This window comes from Emydura macquarii, unplaced genomic scaffold, assembly GCF_026122565.2.
Source record: "Emydura macquarii macquarii isolate MOO-44397 ecotype Brisbane River unplaced genomic scaffold, CSIRO-AGI_Emac_v2 contig_2422, whole genome shotgun sequence".
NCBI lineage: Eukaryota > Metazoa > Chordata > Testudines > Chelidae > Emydura > Emydura macquarii.
The window spans coordinates 1258145-1276864 of record NW_027132559.1 but is presented as its reverse complement, the minus strand read 5'-3'; the positions used below and the strand labels follow the sequence as shown (position 1 = coordinate 1276864).

Genomic DNA, 18720 nt, shown 5'->3' with positions numbered 1-18720 from the left:
TCCACAGCAGGAATTATTGGGTGAAAGGGCCTATGTTATGCAGGTCAGATGATTGCAACAGGCCTTCTGGCTTTAACCAGTGCAGAGGGTTTAGTCCAGGGATTCTCAGATGGGGGGTCATGACCCCTGGGGTGGTCATGAGGTTATTATGGGGAGTGATCGTCACAAGCTGTCAGCTCCCATGCATGCTGATAAGGATGGCATGGCATGGGAGGGGGCCATCATTTTTTTTGGGGGGGGGAAGGGGGTGTCATCACAGCCTGAAATATTTTCAAAGTGGGTCCCAGCAAAAAAAGTTAGAGAACCCCCTGGTTTAGTTCCTAACACCCTGTGAGCTTGGCTCTGCACTGTGCTAAGCAACGTAGATTCCCGTTGACTGCTAACACTGAACCAGTTGCAGCCTTTTTACTACACTGGTTCAGCGGAACACGGCTATGGATGTTTGGATCCTCTTTTTCCACAGAACATTGAACATGTGGGTTTTCAGACCCAGTGATTGCTTGACTTCCATGAATATTATTAATCAAATAACTATGAATATTTCAACCTACAATTTGCCATTCTTTAAAAGTACCTGTAATCCAATCCTGCAAGGTGCAGCATACCTCCTGCACAGGGCTGAGTGCCTTCAGTTCCCATTGATTCCCTGATAACAGTAACACCCCTACTGGTACTCCCCAAAATCCAGTTACAACCCAACATCCACCGACTCCAGAAACTAAAATAAGATGCTCACAGTAGATTGTGCAGCTCTGATAATATGACCATGCTTCTCTTTCCGTGTGTGCTATGGTCAGCAGTGAAATAGTTAATATTTGTAACGTTTACATAGTCTTTAGGCATTAAGTTTCAACATCTGTTGATATGAATAAGGGCAACTCACCCCCCTCTTAGAGGAACTGCTTCAGGCAGTCTGCAGACTCTGACACGTATCACAGCACAGGTTACACTGAGTCCACACCTTGAAGTTTATCTGTTTGAACATAAGAGCTAGAGACCTATGGTGGGATTTTCAGAAGTGTGGTGTGGGCCTAACTTCGCTCCTATTGCAGTCTGTGTTGATTTCAATGAGAACAAAGTTAGAAATCCCACCCTCAGCGGTATTTTTACTGTACAAGATCCAGCCACTAAGAGGAAAGTCTAGTGTCAGGAAGCAGTCACAAGCCACCCTGATTCAACTCCTGGTCATGTGGGGAGAAATTCCTTAAGAATAAAGAACCATGGGTCTGTTGCTGCAGCTCTGAGGTGAAGGCTTCTAGTTTGATTCGACGTACACACTTCTGTATACGCTGAGATTCTTCTAATGTCAAAAAGTTTCACGTGCTTACTTTCTACTTTCTTTGCCCACAGAGCATCTCCTAGTTCCCAGCATGACTTTCAACACAGCATTCACATGTTTAGCAAATTAGACCATTTTCTTATGGCTCATCATAATTGCAGGAAAAACATCATCTAGCTACCATAATGGGGGACTTTTTCATGACTTAAGCCCAAAGTTTCCTGGGATGCTCATTTGAATTGGTCTGCCATCAGCCACTCAGAGGGCCAAATTTATCCCTGTTATAACTCCATTATAACTAATGGATTCATTTGGCCCAGCATATTTTAATTGTCCATGCTGCATCAGCAGGAAACTTTAAAACTGGGTGATGACTTTTACATGAACTCTAACAAGTGCTTTATTGACTACCCCAGGCTGTCAGTGAACACTGTGAGAAAATAAAAGAGCAGCTCGAAGAGCAGAAATGCCAGCTGTGTATTGCAAAGGAAGAGAATGCAGAGCTTCAAGTAGGTGTTTAATCTGATTAAAACAAGGAAATGTGCGAAAGTATTTGCATCAGTAGTCACTTGTGTTAGAATTTACAAGGCAGACAGCTTGTCTGGCAGCTGGTTGGGAGCCTGAGAATGCATTTGAATAAATAAAAGACGTGCAGACCAAAATTCTCAAACTAGGGGGAGATTTTTGAAGGCACAAACAGCAGTTAAGAACCTACATGCTCACCCCCTAAACCAGCTAACTTTTACTTAGATACCTAAATACAGATGTAGAGGTGTGCCCAAGTTTGAAAATGTTACCTCTAAGTTTAGATATAAAAGGTGCTTTCTCACTTCCTTTCACATTTAACTTTGTTTTAAAAGAAGAAGCCATAAACTTGACATTTTCCCCCAAAGTTTTCCTATTGAAGCACTTATTTCAGATTGTGAAATAGTTTTAAATATTGATGTGAATACTTATTCTTCATCATCGTCTTTGGGACTTTATTCTTTGATAATGAGACAAAAGCCATTCAAAGCCTGTATGCAGTGGCTAATAAGAATTATTGGCATGGTTTAATGCTCTGTTACTTTACAACTGATCTCTTATTCAATGTGACATAAGTAATCAATCCCCAGTACACAACTAATTAGTATCTGATTTTACAATAAGATGTTTTAATTAATGGTTTGACTTCTTAAACTCCCCTTTCAAAGTATTGTTTGGGTGACACAGTAACTAAATTACAGTTGATATAGTGATGTTTTTGTATGTGAAACAGAAATATTTTATTATTTTGCTAGGCTATAAACACAGATCTGTCTAACAAACTGGAGCGTGCAACAGAGCAATTGACTGAATATGAATCCATCAGGCTAAAAAAAGAGGAGGAGGTGATATCGCTGCAAAAACACTTGGGGAGGTTAGCACTTTGGTTATTTCACTTATACTATTTGTAAGAAGCCAAGCAGGCGATAAGTCACCATAATGTACAAAATATTGCTGTGTACAATATATGAGGCAAGGGAAATAATACATAAACATTGAATAGGAAGCTTAGAGAGGCAGTTCAGATGAAAAACATAGAAATTACCCTAGAATACAGCTTCCCTTTGTTCACTTAGCTGATCGTCTGTTTTCATCGCATTTCTCATTGCCTTCGTGAAACTATTCTGTGAGGTGTTAGGCTTTGTATTGTGGGTCAGATGCAACATTCAGATTACAAAAGTGTTGATTGATCTTTGAAAAGAGGATTGAAAAAATGTGCACTGCATTTTATGTCAAGGGTATGTTTGATTTTCTTCCCTCTGTGGTGTCTCAAGAGTAAAGTAAGAATTGCTTTTGAAGGGGACAAATCGTACAGCTCTTGCTCAGGCAGATCGTCTATTGACTTCAATGGGAATTTTGCTTGAGTAAGGACTTGGTGACAAATACTAGCACTAAATGGTTTTGCAGCATGGAGCTGGTAAGACCAGTGCCTCCTGGCCTGACTCCAGGGCTGTGGACCTCTCCTTAGATCAAGAAGTGGGGGGAATCCTTTCAGGGATGGCTGCATAACACCTACATCGCCACCAGACTCTGCTCCATGCCTGGAGACAGGAGTCTGTGACTCTGTCTCATTGGGCTCCGGGAGGTGACTGCAGATGTGGGAGGGCAGGTCCCCCTGGTTATCAATCAACTAGATGAGTCCAGAGGATAGTCAGCTGTCAGCTACATAATGGAGCTGTCATCTGGAGCGTCACAGCGTCCATCAGGGCAGTTTTCCCTCCATGAAGACCGCAGGTCGGAGTGGGAGGAGACAGCACTCCCCATGATGCGTCACGTCCCCAACAAAAGTACAGACATTGGGCCATATGCTCGGCTAGTATTGATCAGCGTTGCTCCATTAGGAGCAACAGAAACAGCAACTCTCAGAGCCTGGGTCTGCAGACTTGGGCTTGCACTGTGGCACTAAAAATAGCTGTGTAGATGTTTGGGGTCAGGCTGGAGCTTGGGCTCTGAAGCCTGGGGGGCGGGGCGGGCTATTCTTAGCTATTCTTAGTGCTCTCGTGCTAGCCCCGCAAGCCCGAGTACGTAGGCCCTGGCTCTGGGACCCGTTGCCGTGGGTTTCTGCTTGCTGTATAGATGTGTAATCTTAGAGACCACCTTTACATGGAAACTCTGCCCCTCGGCAACTTGATGAGCTCTGGTCATGGAGCAGATTTTCACTGTGTAGAGCTGTTACCTGGAAGTGAGGAGCGAACACTCATCTTGCTGTCATGTAAAAGAGGGTTGGAATGTAGGCCTGAACGAGGACTTCAGAATCAGGGCCCTTAATTGCTTTTTCAGATTTCTGTTTATATCCACACTAGCTTCTTACAACGCAGTGCGCACTGGGTTAGAGCTAAAGAAACTAAAGACAATGCCTTGGTGATCCATCTTGTCAACACTGTGGGCCAGATGCTCATCTGGAGTAAACAGAAGTAGCTTCATTGAAATCAGTGGACACTAATTTACACAAACCAAGTGTCTGATCCTGAGAGGTCATCCCGTATGCCAACTGGAAGTCTACTGATTAAGTTTATTCGTCTGAAGACTGTCAAGTTTGTTTGTTTGTTTGTTTGTTTGTTTTACCATTGAGACTGTGAGTAACTCTCTAGTTTTAAGTTGCTCTGCTGACTGAAATTAATACACTAGAAATCAAATCAAACCTGATTAAGTCTTTCACTCTGTCCACCTGAAATCAGGCAAATTTGTCTGGATGAGATGCTCAAGTGATGTCCTAATTAGCAGAGCTTGTCATTATTTCTTGTACTCAGTGGTAAATGGTTTTTAGCTCTTTTGCAGATGTTTTTTGTTTGGTGGTACTGCCAATAATTAATAGCATGCTTAGTAGATATTCTGAGGACATGTAACCCACTGATAAATGTGTGCTGTGGCTCTTCCTCTGTGACCTGTCTACAGGGGATATTAGTCTTTGCAGACCCACCTAGAGAGCCTTGGCTCTTAGCTTAAGCTATAGCCGCTTGTGCTACCTGGTTCAATCCCTGGTATTCAGCCAAGAGGGCAGCCATCACAAACACAGCTATGAAAAGGGAGCAGGAAATAGGACCCTGATCCCCAGAAGTTACTGATTGTCAAAGGTGCCCACAGATAAGGTATCTCTGTACCGCTTCAAAGATGTCAAAAAACTAAAAAGGGTTGTTAAATTGCAATATTGTGTTCACACTGAGAAAGAGAGTTCATTAAAACTACACATTTCATCAAGATCAATGGCAGAAGGGGCTTCTTTAAGAACAACACTTAATTTGCATTTAAACAGGACCCAAGAGGAAGCTGACAAAGTGAAAGAGCAAGTCAAAGAGTATGGTGACATAGTCAACAAGGCAAGAGCAGACAGAGAGAGCAATGACCAGAAGTTGTTGGCAGAACTAGATGATCTAACTAGAACAAAACAATTCCTTGAAGAACGTTTGATAGAACTTCTCAGGTTGGTATTAAACTAGAACAAAGCAATTCCTTGAAGAACATTTGATAGAACTTCTCAGGTTGGTATTAAAAAAATGATTTATAACAGTCCAATGGGGAGGATTTTAAATGATCCTGTAGGAAGGAATTAATTTTTATTCCTGAAGAGAAAATAAATGTATAATAGCCACATTCTGTGAAACAACATTGGCAGTTGGGTTTGTTGCTTAAGGCACATTATGGAAAGTAAAATAGCCAACATGTGATCTAGCTTTTTCTCTGCTTGCATCTCTTTTGCAAAGTCCATGTCATTCTATGCATGGCATATGTTCTTCCTCCTGCCCCACCAAAAACGTTTCAGTATTTTTTCTAGCAAATACTTCTCTCCAGCATCCATCACTTACAGAGAGCACTTTGCAGTCTGCCCTGGAGAAGGGGCTGGGCAAGGACCAAATTATTATGCTGACCAGTGCATTGTGGGGAAATGAAGGGTGAAAAATACGTTCAGGGTTCCACTCATTGCTCACCCATGCCCCATTCACCCTCATGGGTGCGGGGGTAATGGGTCAGCAGTGACTGCTGTCCCACCTACATCCTGAGCCATAATGTGGGTAGCCCACACTGGGGAGCAAGGAGTCATCCCACTCCCACTCCTCTTAGTCCTCTGTCCTGGCCTGTAGGCTGGCACACGATTGAGCCCAGTGTGACCAGCCTCCAGATAGCAAACTTAACAGGCAAACTCTATGCTGGTGTAAATTGGTGCAGATTCATTGAAGTTAATGGGTGCTGACCTCTCTTGAAAATCTGGTTACGAGTGTCACAATGGGAGCTGCTGGATGCGTCCCATTTGGAAATCTAGTTCTGATTAAACTACTAAAGAAAATCTGGCCCCAAGTGGCATGCCCACGGTTACACATGCAGTTTGGAGTAGAGCTGTAAACTGAATCCAGCTCTCCTGTCTCTTGAAGGAACACTTCTGTAGACTGCCTATGTGTATCATAACACTACTGGAGCGAACAAGAAAAAATACAGTTTGTCGCTTATGTTAAAAAATTGAAGGTTTGTCTTTCAGCAATCTGAGTCTTGGATCTTGTATAACTTGCAGACATGCAGGAAATTCAGTTAAAGGTGTTAAATTATGTTGCCTGTACGTAATCCAAACAATTTGTTAAACAGAAACGAGGTACTCATAGTGGTTTCTCACTTCTTTACATTATGTCTGCATATTCTTCTCTTTGCACAAAAGCTTGTATGCACCACAAAAACCTCTCCACCTTTAGTAGATGAAGAGTGAAAACCCAGTGCAGCTTTAGACTTCAACTGTTCCTCAGAGGATTGTTCCTTTTACTGTGTCATTCCTTTCCTGAGTCATCTACCTACCTGAGTCTGGTTCAGGAGTAGGAGCTAATACTGTAGTTCCTGCCTCCTTTTAATCTGAGAAACCTGCATCAGGTATTTCTCTTCCAAATACTGTCAAAACTCTCAATGGTTTATTAGCTCATAATGCACATCCAGAGCACTAGCACATTCTTCTGGTCAGGACTCACACAAGCTTTTGATATTGTTCAGTCAGACAAGAAAATGTGGGGTTTCTTATTAATGTCTGTTTTCTTGGCCTTTCCAAGGAGTTGTGATCTTAGCTGACATCTGTTTTTGGTGACCAAGAAGACAGAAACCTGTGAAGTCGCTGAAAAAGATGGAGCCCTTTTTTTATTACCTTTCCTGCACCGGGTGGTCTTGGTGACTAAATATATAGTAGGGTCAAGATAGGTAGCATTTCTTTCTCACTTCTTGATTCTTTCCAGAGGTCAGATTCACAGGTGATGCATAAGTGAAGTCTCCCTTATGCTAATTTAGAATCCCTTTGATCTCAGTACAGCAACTGACAAGTGTGTAAGAGTCTAAGCTGGTGTACCTTATACCCTGAGGAGCTGGAAGAAGATGTCATCGAGAGCAAAGTTTGGCTCACATACTTAGTCCTTGATATCACTTAACATTTTCAAAGAGTTGTGTAGCCATTAACTAATCAATCCTCATAAACCCTGTGAGGTAGTTAAGTATTATCATGTCTATTTTACAGATAGGTAGACTAAGAAACAGAGATTAAATGACATGACCAAGACCTCAGATCAAGTTAATGCCAGAGCTGAGACTATAACTCCTAACTCCCAGTCCTTCACTTTGTCAAATATATAGTGCAACCTCCCTTGTAACTAGGGCAGAAGATTCTGCTCCTAAGCCTAGATGCAAAGTTGAGCTGTGTGACATGGGACAGTTATCTCTGCATTGTTAGCCTTTGTGGTTTGAGGTCTCACTTAACAATTAACCACAAATGCTGCAAAACTTTTTTTTTTGCTGTTGATGCACCTCCACCCTCAAGAGCCTAAATTCCACCCTCTTGTACACTGATCTTTGCAACACTAATGCAATGTACTATGCACTAATGTACACGAATGCAAGAGGGAGTCTACACCATATCTTTTCAAAAGCTGACAGAACACTTCCAGTAACATGCACCCCACCCAGCTGGAGCCCCAGGTGGAATTCTCGGTGGGTCCTCTGCAGTGCAGCTCTCTTCACTCTCCCGCAGAGCAAGCCGTGGCTTAAAGCGGCAATCTGATCCAAATGCATTTCTGGGATATCTTTGATAGTGTTACCTGAAAAAATTTAGGGCACCCCGCCTATACCCTACTGAGGGCTCCAGGCACGATTCAGTTAATTTAGGTTCCCCAGCCTTTCCCTACCGAGGGCTCGGGGTGTAAGGCACCTACCCATGCCCATGGGGCTCAGGGAAAAACCTGGCCAAACCTGTACCCACAGGGCTCAACGCTCTACGGCTCTGCAGGATTTTTTCCCAGTGAAAGAGCCTTGCACAACCATGCTCTAAACATCTATTTATTAGCTACACACACAGAATACCTATGCCAAGCAACTCTGTCACGCTCACCACTCCCAATATACAGACAAACTTCGCCCGATGGCCAGTCAGGATCCACTCGTCTGGGGTTGCCAGTGATGCCTCTGCACGTCATGGTCGTGAAGACAGCTAGAGTTCTAGCAGCTAGAGTTTGAACTGCAGTCCAGCGATGGTTCCCATTGTTTTCCATTTACATTATATAGGTAAAACTAGCTATCTTCTTTAAATGTACTAAACCTATCCCATTATTCAGTACCCCTAGGTAACAAAAGTTTACCAATCGTGTACTGGCACCTATGTTTTCTCCTCCCTGCTCAAGTCTTTTTTCCATTGTATTTCTTATGCCCAAATTGTAACTTATTTATGATCCTCTTTGTTTTCGCAGATGGTCAGCATAAATTCACTGGTCAGTGCTCATGTTATCTATTTTACCATTTACTGGGTTTTTCCCTAAACTTCCCAGTGCCTGGGTGTCTCTACTTTACAACCTGTTATAATCTTGATAGGGGCATTCCTGAGGTGGAGGTGCTTTACCATCAGTGGAGCATTTTTTTCCTTAATTTTAGTGGTGAAATCCCTGAGTTTCATCCAAGGCTGGTTTAATATGGGGGTGAGTTAAGTCCCAGGCCTACAATAGAACTGGATGCAGTAAGGAGAATATTGTGCCTTCATCAGAAGCTTTCTAGGCATTGCTCATTGATTGCAACCTGGGTCTTGATTCATTAATTCATTAATTTTAAGTACATGCTTAAGTGCTTTCCTAATTAGGGATGCTTTCCTGAACTGGGGCCATGGTACTGATCCAGTATGGCAATTCTTACATTCTGAGATTCTGTCTGCAAACGCCACTCAGACCTTTTGATGGTGGATATACATTTGTAAATTCCAGTGTAACTTAGTTAAAAGTGCTGGGAGTGGGCTATTTCAGATTTGTGTAATTCAGAGTTAAACAACAACACTTTAAATTGTAGTGTTTTCTTCTGAGGCAGATTTGAGATTAGTTAAAAACAAACAGAGACATTTCTAAAATGTATTGCTTTTCTTTAAACTTGTCTCCATAGGGATAAGGATGCCCTTTGGCAGAAATCAGATGCTCTGGAATTTCAGCAGAAGCTCAGTGAAGAGCAAAGATGGCTTGGTGATACAGAAGTAAATCGTTGCCTGGGCTGTCAGAGAGAGTTTAGTTGGATGATGCGCCGACACCACTGCAGGTCAGTTTGTTGAGCTATGACATATTGTTAAAAACATGGAAGTAAATATGATAGGTTACATGGAAAATATTCAGCGTTTCAGTATTTTACAGTGTCCCCAGGCATACATTGTTATAGTATGTATAATATGTTATACGCTGTCTGAACATGGTATAAATGCTTTAAAAATTGTTAAGTAAGATGGTACTGTTATTATTTTATTACGGTATTGACCCAATCAGGATTGATGCCCCATTGAATTAAGTTCTATACAAGCATAACTTTCATTACCAAAAGATATGGTGAGAAATGATTACTCTAAATAGCAAGATTTGATTTTGATGTAGTCTGTTCAAAAAATCTGAGAGCTGATTGAATTATTTGCTGCAAATTTTAACCCTTTTCTGTTTGGGAATTAATAGTTACATGTTCATGATTTCTCTAGATATACTTACAGTGTTTGGATGAACAAATTTCAGGCAGTGGGGTGGCATGTGACTGTTGACTCTTTATTCAAGATGTGCAAATAATCACTTAAGTCACATGGAACTGTTCTCTGAATCAATTACCTTTTAAAGTAGAGAATACTGTGTGATGATTAGTTAATAGCTAATCACTCACTTTCAGTATGATTTTTTCAGGTGAAGAATGATTTCTACTGACATTTGTGAAACTTGCAAAATTTTCACCAATATCCAGTGGTTGTCTGAATACTTATGAAAAACATCTAGTATTAACACCTAATGTATGGCAGCAAACTGAACTGGGTTCTTTTAATCAAAAAACTGTTAACAAATCAATTAAAAAAATATTTGACCAGTTCTAATAATGACTAAATATCCGTGTCTGTCTGTCTGTCTGTCTGTCTTTCTGACTGCACAGGAGCCAATATTTTATATTGCTTCTTCTCCCCTTTTTTGGAGGCTGTGCAGCTTAGGTGAGGAAGGATTTAGGTTAGGGATGGATAGATACCTGGCCTGTTCTTTCTTCCATTAAAATCAATGGGTGTCTTGCCATTGACTTCAATAGCAAGATCTGGCCCATCAAAAATAATTAAATATGTCTTCTTTACTTCTTGTACTTACGTTTGTATATTGTATTTTTAATTGTTTGTTTGTTTTTTTCCATCTGGAAACTTCTGTTCCAGTGTAATTTGTTTTTATTGAGACTATAAAAAAAATATGCCCCTCTGGACATTCACAGTCCAAGAAGTCTTGCTTAACCTTCAAAGGCAGAATTGTCCTTCTTGTGAATTTTTCCATGTAACCTACAAAACATTCCTGCTGTCTCAGGATACATGACTTTTCTGACCAGGTCCCCAAGCACCGTCAATGTACATCTTAGATCATTCTATTTTTAAGCAATAGCTGGGCCATACCCAATTCACTGCCACAAAAAACACATCACTGACCGTGAAATCTGTTCTCCCCCATGAAATCTGGCTATTGTAGGGGTGGTTCTGGCATTGCCACCCTTATTTCTGTGCTGCCTTCAGAGCTGGGCAGCCAAAAAGTGGCAGCTGCTGGCCAGGAGCCCAGCACAGAAGTGAACGTGGCATGGTATGGTATTGCCACCTGTCTGTACCACCACTAGTAGCAACAAAGAAGTAAGGGTGGCAACATCACACACCCCCACCTACAATAGCCTTGTGATCCCCTTTTAGGTCATATCCCCAGTTTGAAACGCTGACTTAAGGGCTTTACATGTTTATATTTTTAAATATGTATTTATGGTTTATGACAACACTGTAGAATTTAAGATTTAAATATCTGTAACCATGAAATTCAAGATTTTAAAATGCTACGACTGTAAAATTTACCAAAATGGACAGTGAATTTAGTAGGGCCCTAGCAATAGGTATAATGTTCTCATGCCTCTGCATTTGTTGTTTTTAATTTCTAGACTGTGCGGTCGCATTTTCTGCTACTACTGCTGTAACAACTACATGATGACCAAACACAGCGGCAAGAAGGAGCGGTGCTGTAGAGCTTGCTTTAATAAACCGAGGGTGATTGTGGATTACACGGATGACTCTGGATCCCATTCCAGCCAAGAAGAACCACCGGCTCTGCTAAATTCACCAGTGTGTCCGACCCAGGGAGTGACAGGTTAGTCCTTTTCATGTGCAAATGTGAGATAAATGAGATTATTGGGCTTCCTGCTAGGTCTCATATGGTCAAATCCTGCCTGATTTACACTCTCTGCAACCCCAATAATATTAATGTGGTGTAAGTCAAGGCAGAATTTGTCCCACAGCAGTTGTGGAGCTTGTTAGTATATATTAATACTGATAGGTTGTTACAAATTCCCATTTATATTTTAGTGCAGATGAGTCACCCAGGAGAGACCCTCTAGCACTTGCAGTATGCTAAACTACCGTGTATGCAGAATAATGGCCCACACATAAAAGCGCTTCTTATAAAACAAGACCACTGATCCTTCCTGTAATGTTATGACTGCGTTTCTTTTGATGTACTTTTATGGCACAGTTACAAATGAAACCTCCACACCACCAGATGATGTCGTGTTTGATATAATCACAGATGAGGAACTGTGCCAAGTGCAGGAATCTGACTCTATCCATAATGAAAATCAAGCTGAAGTAGAGTCTTTGGACCAGAGTGTGACAGATCTGTGAGTAAAACACTGTTTAATTTTAAACTGGAGCCTCATGTTGTGTTTTTTTCTGTCCATAAAGAGAAAACAGACACTCTCCGTCAGATTAAACTTTATTTTAGATTAAGAGAACAACAATTCAGGGAAATACCCAAAGTAAAGTCCAATGTTTCTCTTATGACAATCTTTATTGAACTGAACATAAAATCATAGGGCTGGAAGGGACCTCGAGAGATCATCTAGTCCAGTTCCCTGCACTCATGGCAGGACTAAGTAATATCTGGACCATCCCTGACAGGTGTTTGTCTAACCTGCTTTTAAAAATCTCCAATGATGGAGATTCCACAACCTCGTTGGGCAATTTATTCCAGTGATTAACCACCCTGACAGTTAGGAAGTTTTTCCTAATGTCCAACCTAAACCTCCCTTGCTGCAGTTTAAGCCCATTGCTTCTTGTCCTGTCCTCAGAGGCCAAGAAGAACAATTTTTCTCCCTCCTCCTTGTAACAACCTTTTATGTACTTGAAAGCTGTTATCATGTCCCCTCTGAGTCTTCTCTTCTCCAGGCTAAACAAACCCAGTTCTTTCAGTCTTGCCTCATAGGTCATGTTTTCTAGACCTTTTGTTGCTCTTCTCTGGACTTTCTCCAATTTGTCCACATCTTTCCTGAAATCTGGTGCCCAGAACTGGACACAATACTCCAGTTAAGGCCTAATCAGCGCGGAGTAGAGCGGAAGAATTACTACTCATGTCTTACTTACAACACTCCTGCTAATACATCCCAGAATCATGTTTGCTTTTTTTGCAACAGCATTACACTGTTGTCTCATATTTAGTTTGTGATCCACTATGAACCCCAGATCCCTTTCCGCAGTACTCCTTCCTAGGCAGTCAGTCATTTCCCATTTTGTATGTGTGCAACTGATTGTTCCTTCCTAAGTGGAGTACTTTGCATTTGTCCTTATTGAATTTTATTCTATTTACCTCAGACCAATTCTCCGGTTTGTCCAGATCATTCTGAATTATAATCCTATCCTCCAAAGCACTTGCAACCCCTCACAGCTTGGTATTATCCGCAAACTTAATAAGTGTACTCTCTATGCTATTATTTAAATAGTTATATAAAGATACAACACAGAAAACAAAGGAACAACAGTTATATAGCTAAATCCACCACACCTTTTCTTTTCCCCAGAGAAAGTGGAAGCATGCATATCATAGTGTAGATTTCAGTCACTTGTTCCATCTACGTCAGCATATATCAGCAATAGGAAAGAATTGATAGATTCTCTGTTTAAATTTGCAAACTTAATGTTGCATTAATATATTTTATGTATATCTCTATATTAATTAAAAGTTTCAATTTTCATTGTGTTTTAATCATTTGAATATAAAAACAATATCCAAAGTAAAATATATTCTACCTCCAAAATAAAGGTATACAATGGTATAGGCTGTCTCTTCGCTAATATTAGTTCCTGGCAAAATTTTGAAGTATAATTTTTATTTTTATATATGTCAAAAGAAAAAAAAATACGTTGCAGAAATCCTCTACCCACATGTTGTTCATTGGTACCAGGGAAGAAAAATTGTGGTGACAAACCTTCTGAATGTCAGGTTAAAAGCAACCTCAAACTATCAAGTCTGTAGTTAAAAAGCCAGAGCTAGATTGTTTTGTCCCTTGTATGACTAGTTCCTGTATAAACCACACTGACTTGCTATTTGTGTCTAAGGTAGACTATACTTGCTTAGCTGGAACAAAATATGTTTAAATTCTGACTTTTATTTCTCAGCTGATATACTTTGTATATTGTATCTATGTTATTTTGTTAATTACCCACCGCCACAGCGTATAGGCATAGGTGCCGACTCCATGGGTGCTCTGGGATCAAGCACCCACCAAAAAAAATCCCCGCGCCACAGCATAGGCAGCGGATATAAGAGGTTTGGGGAGGCTAAGCCTCCCAAAATTGGGGCAAGAAATGCCAGATGTGGCGCACCTCCCTTTTGGAGGCACGCCAGCCTGCTGGCTTTGGAACCGTCGCCACCAAAAACTCCGGAAAAGTGGGGGGCCACCGACACCCAAACTGGTCCCGCCATGCTCCATCCTGAGCCTCGCTCCCACTCAGCCTCTTCCCTCTGAGACCCCGCTCTTGCTTCACCTCTTCCTGCTCTCACTCCTCCCCTTCTCCCAAGGCCCCCCCATCACTCACTCCTCTCCACTCCCTGTTGCCCCCCCATCACTCGCCCTTAAGGCAGAGGGGGCATAAAAGAGCGGGTGAGAGGGGCTCTTTGGGGGAGGGGGCGTAAAGGAGCACCCACTGGCAAAAAAATCTAGGTGCCTGTAATGCTTCAAAGGATCTTGAAGCATTTACAGGTATGAGTGAATTTAGCCTTGTAACTCACCTGGGCATTTAGCATTGTCATCATTTTATAGCTGGGGAAAGTGAGGTGAGAAAAGTTTTCCCAAAGTCATCTGATGATCTTCATCATGATTCAGCAAAACAAGATGGTAAGGCATCTTGGATGAGGAACCCAGGAGATTTCTCTCCTGTTGGCAGAGGGAGGCCAGCGAAGCAAAATGTGAGTCAGCCCTTGGGAACACAACACTGAGGGCTTGTTCACACTTACCCGGAAATTCGGCAGCAGTCGACGGGAGTTATGCAAACCACGCAGAGTTCACATGTGCCCATCGGCTCAGCGCTACGCTAGTTGAGGGGGTGGACTTATTCAGTCGACTCCCTCATCGATTGAGCGGGTCTCACTGACGGCTCAATTGATCATGAAAGATCGATCTGGCGGTGGCGAATTTGCCGCCGCCAGTGTAAACATAGCCTGAGGGAGAGCAGGTGAGCTCTGAGGCTAGGACCAGGCTCTCTGTTCATCTTGCAGTCAGCCTCTTGCTGAGGAAGCCACCAAAACTGTAAGCCACTTTGAAGGCATCTGGTACCAAATCATTAGCATTCTGCATTACGCTGTGGCAGTGTTTTTACACTATCCCCATTTTCCACAATCTATAAATAAGAAAACTGGAAAATAGTCTTTGACTTCATTGCTTTCCATAGGCTATTCAGAGCCATTTCTTATGCATTGCCCTTCATTCTTTTATATCATGATCTTAAAGGGCCCCAGGTTGGTTATCCTTTGGTCTCAGGACTGTTTCAGTCTCTCCTTTTACTCTAGCCTCTTACCTCTGCTTTGTCACCCCTTACGTGGTCAACAGAAGAGGATGGCAGATCTCCCCTCCTACATGTAACTGGGGTAAAGAGAGAGAGACATGTTCCTTTGTCACTTTCCTTCACAGAGGTATTGAGAGAGAACCTGACTGATGGGCCATTTTCCGGTATAAACTAGCAGAAACCATGCATCTCTTCAACCTGCTTTTAGCACAGATCAGCATACGCAGGCATTTATAGACCACATGGTCCCATGTGAATTTGGGGTCTCCTACAGACTGGACGTCCTCCTTGGCTGTGGGTTTTGTGGGTCCCCAGGATTAGCTCTACTTCTTTTTATATATATATATATATATATATATATATATAATATATATGTGTGTGTGTGTGTATATATATATAAAAAAGATCTGCTGATCAGTTCCATCTATGTATTGCCTACGACGACATGCTGAATGTTAGTCAGATATAACTTTGCTTCCTGTGTGTGATTTGTGAATTATTCTGTGGTTTCATGTTCTGAAAAGATATTAGAATTTATATGCAATTCAAAATGTTGTGTGGTACACTCTTGTTAATACATGCACAGGCAGCAATGCCTTTTACAGCACTAGAGATTTCACAGCTACTTCTGTGGGCAGTGAGATGCGTGCACCAGAAATGTAGGTGCCACACTCAGGCCTTTGCAGCTCAGCTCAGCAAACATAAATCCACATAGCAAATAAATACTGGGGTTTGGGGGCAGGACAGGCCAAATCTTTAGCTGGTGTAGACCTGCACCGCTTTATTCACTTCAGTAGAGCTGCATTGATTTACTCCAGCTGGCAATCTGGCCCAAGCTGTTTATCATCACACTGCCAGAAAGGAAAGAGCAGAAATAATATACCAAAGATTTTCATTTTTAACTACTTACAAGTGTTATATCATTGCAGCAATCCTAAAAAAGAACAGTGACAATGAGGTGAAACATTAGTGACATTTTAAAACGGATTGAAACAGTAGCCAGTGGAATACTGTCCCATACAATGTCTTGGAAACTTACATATATGTCACACATTGTCTCATTATGGTGAGATTCTGCAGGGATCCCCGAAAATAATTAATTCTGATATCATCAATATGTTATCATCAGTTAAAAGCTCTGTTCCTCAAATGAACAATCCCCATTATTTTTTATTATTTGTTTCACAGTGATATTTGTCATTTGTTTCACACTGTGCGTGGTGCTGCACAATACAAGGAATGAAGACAGTTCCTGCTCAGAAGAGTTTATAATCTAAGGCCCCGCTCCAACTGAGTTCAGAGGGACTCCTCACATGTATAAAGTTAAGCATGCATGTAGGGGTGGATCCACACTAGAATATTTTTATCTTGAGTTAATTAATTGCCAGTTAACTAAAGGTGGCTAACACATTTGTAAAAGCTGGTGTGGACATTCCTTAAATGTTTGGTCCAGAACTGAGCTCAGCCTAAAGTGGACCACAAAATCTTGTGTCCTGGCATAGGCATTTGTGGAGGGTCCGCAGTAGCCTTTACCAATGTGTTAGCCTCCTAAACTTTATGGGCAATCAGTTATCTTGAGATTAAAAACCCTAGTGCAGGCAAACCCTAAGTGTTTGCACAGTCCTAAAAGATGAACACACTGTTTTACCCAAAGAAAACAAAGGCCAAATTCATCCCTAGTGAGACTCCATTGAAACCAGTGGAGTTGGCACCAACCCACACCAGGGCTGGATTTACTTCAAGGAGATTTAATTTAAAATAGAAAAACAAATAAGGGCCTGATTCTCTACTTCATTACACAGTGTTACACTGGTGTGATTTCACTTTCCTCTAGGGAATCACAGTGGTGTAAAACCAGTGTAACAGTGGAAAATCAGATCCTTAATATTTTACTGGTCCTATGGGTTTATATGCCTCTTCTCTAGTATGGCGTGAGACCTGATAGCATTGGGCAGTGTTGCAAGTAGCTTTAGAAATGTGTTTTCACACTGGAAATACCAAAGCATACAGACAAAAAATAATTTGCTCAACCAGTAGCTTTATATATTTTCTTTGCTATCATGCAAGATGTCTGTATTTGAGTAAGAGCTTTCTCCTGGACAATGGATGGGTGCCCAAAAATCTTTCCTGTCATGTGAAAGACAGGTATTCAGGCCTCAGTCCTAATTGACATATGCACACCGACCCTTGCAAAGTCAGTGGAGTTCTGCAGGATGCAAGGGTCCACTCCCATGCATCTAGTTGCAGGATCAGGCCCTTAGATTGTAATCATTCTCAGACAGGGGCTGTCTTTTAATAATATGTGTGTATAGTGCCTACAGCAGTGGGGCCTGATCTCTGCTACTGCAAAACAAATAGTTTTATCGTCATCATATATGTGTGAAGTATCATTCACTAGAATTCACCCTGCCCCCACAAGGGCAGGCAAGATGTTAATGCTCCAGGACTGTGTTTCCATTCATCTTCATGTTTGTTTGGGTGTTTGGTCCAATCGTCACGTCCAAATAAATAAAATACTGGGCCAAAATTATGTTCCGGGTTCCTGCTGGAAACAATCCAAGCCCAGTCGTAACCCCTGTTCTGCCAGCACCCTGGAACTAGCCAGTGCAGCTCCAGGAGATGGGGGGTGGGGAGGCTGAGCCAGGTTGGCCGTGAGAGATGCTGCTTCAGCACCTTTCCTAGGTAGTCTCTGCAGGCAATGCTGTGTGGAAACCAGGCTACATTTTAAAGCTGCCTTACTCCCGCAGAGCACCCAAGGGAGGATGGGAGCGGTGATAACTGCCACAGCCTTACACTGGGTGTGAATCCACCACTCTGGTGCAACTGCCCTGTTGGATGCTGGACATGCAAGTTGTGCCCAGAGAGGTGAATCTAGCCTGTTGCCTCTTGAAGCAGTATAGAGAAAAAATTGTGGCTTATTTGTTTTCATCTGTCCCTTTGTATTTTCTCTGCCTGCCTGTCTGTTGTGAATCTTCCAGCTGATATTTGTTTTCCACTCTTCCTCATAGTCCCATTGACCCTGCCTCCGCAGCTCTCTCTTTAAAATGATGTGACATAATTGTCAGTGCTATTTCATAATACGGTGAGACCTTCTTTCTCACAGTGCCTGTTGATCCAGATCAGATTCAGCATCTAATATAAATCATGCTTTGTAATGATTTCCAGACATATTTCAAAAGATAAGCTACGTGTTGTGCCATTGCAACTTGATGCAAACATGATGCAACTTCGTAGTTGTAATTAGTAGTGAGGACCACTCTATTGGTGTCCAGTTCTGTTTTGATTGTGAATCTGGAGTAAGTCCACTGAAATCTTAAATGAGAAATCATCATAAGCATAATATTCTGTCTAAACCTAGCCAACTCAGGTTTTGTTCATTTGGGTTTTTTTTGATATGTGAAGGGTTGCCCACATTAGAATATTGAGGCTGGGGTAGAGTTTAACAGTATATCAGAGTCAACTAGGACACACCTTGTGTTCGTTTTGATTTTCCTTTTAGCATACGGTAGATATCATATACATGGAGTAAATAAATTACTGCTGTGCTAGGGTCAGGCAGGGGTTAGGCAATCTAGTGGTTAAAAACAGTTTGTCACCTTCTCACATTGATAGCATC

The 18720-nt window shown here is 41.8% G+C and overlaps 1 protein-coding gene across 5 annotated transcripts in view; it reads left to right on the top strand.

The window, feature by feature from the left end:
* FYCO1 (FYVE and coiled-coil domain autophagy adaptor 1) overlaps window positions 1–18720 on the top strand; it is an 82063-nt gene that overhangs the window by 27604 nt on the left and 35739 nt on the right. For 3 of the 5 annotated variants that reach the window (XR_010922319.1, XM_067561742.1, XM_067561743.1), the window contains exons 11-16: window positions 1696–1788; window positions 2560–2678; window positions 5058–5225; window positions 9182–9331; window positions 11213–11418; window positions 11800–11944. Coding sequence is in view for 4 of the 5 variants with exons in the window: in XM_067561742.1 (XP_067417843.1) it covers window positions 1696–1788; window positions 2560–2678; window positions 5058–5225; window positions 9182–9331; window positions 11213–11418; window positions 11800–11944 (881 nt within the window). In the remaining variant the exon portion in view is untranslated. The remainder of the gene's footprint in view (window positions 1–1695; window positions 1789–2559; window positions 2679–5057; window positions 5226–9181; window positions 9332–11212; window positions 11419–11799; window positions 11945–18720) is intronic. The other 2 variants (XM_067561744.1, XM_067561745.1) reach the window with 2 other exon arrangements.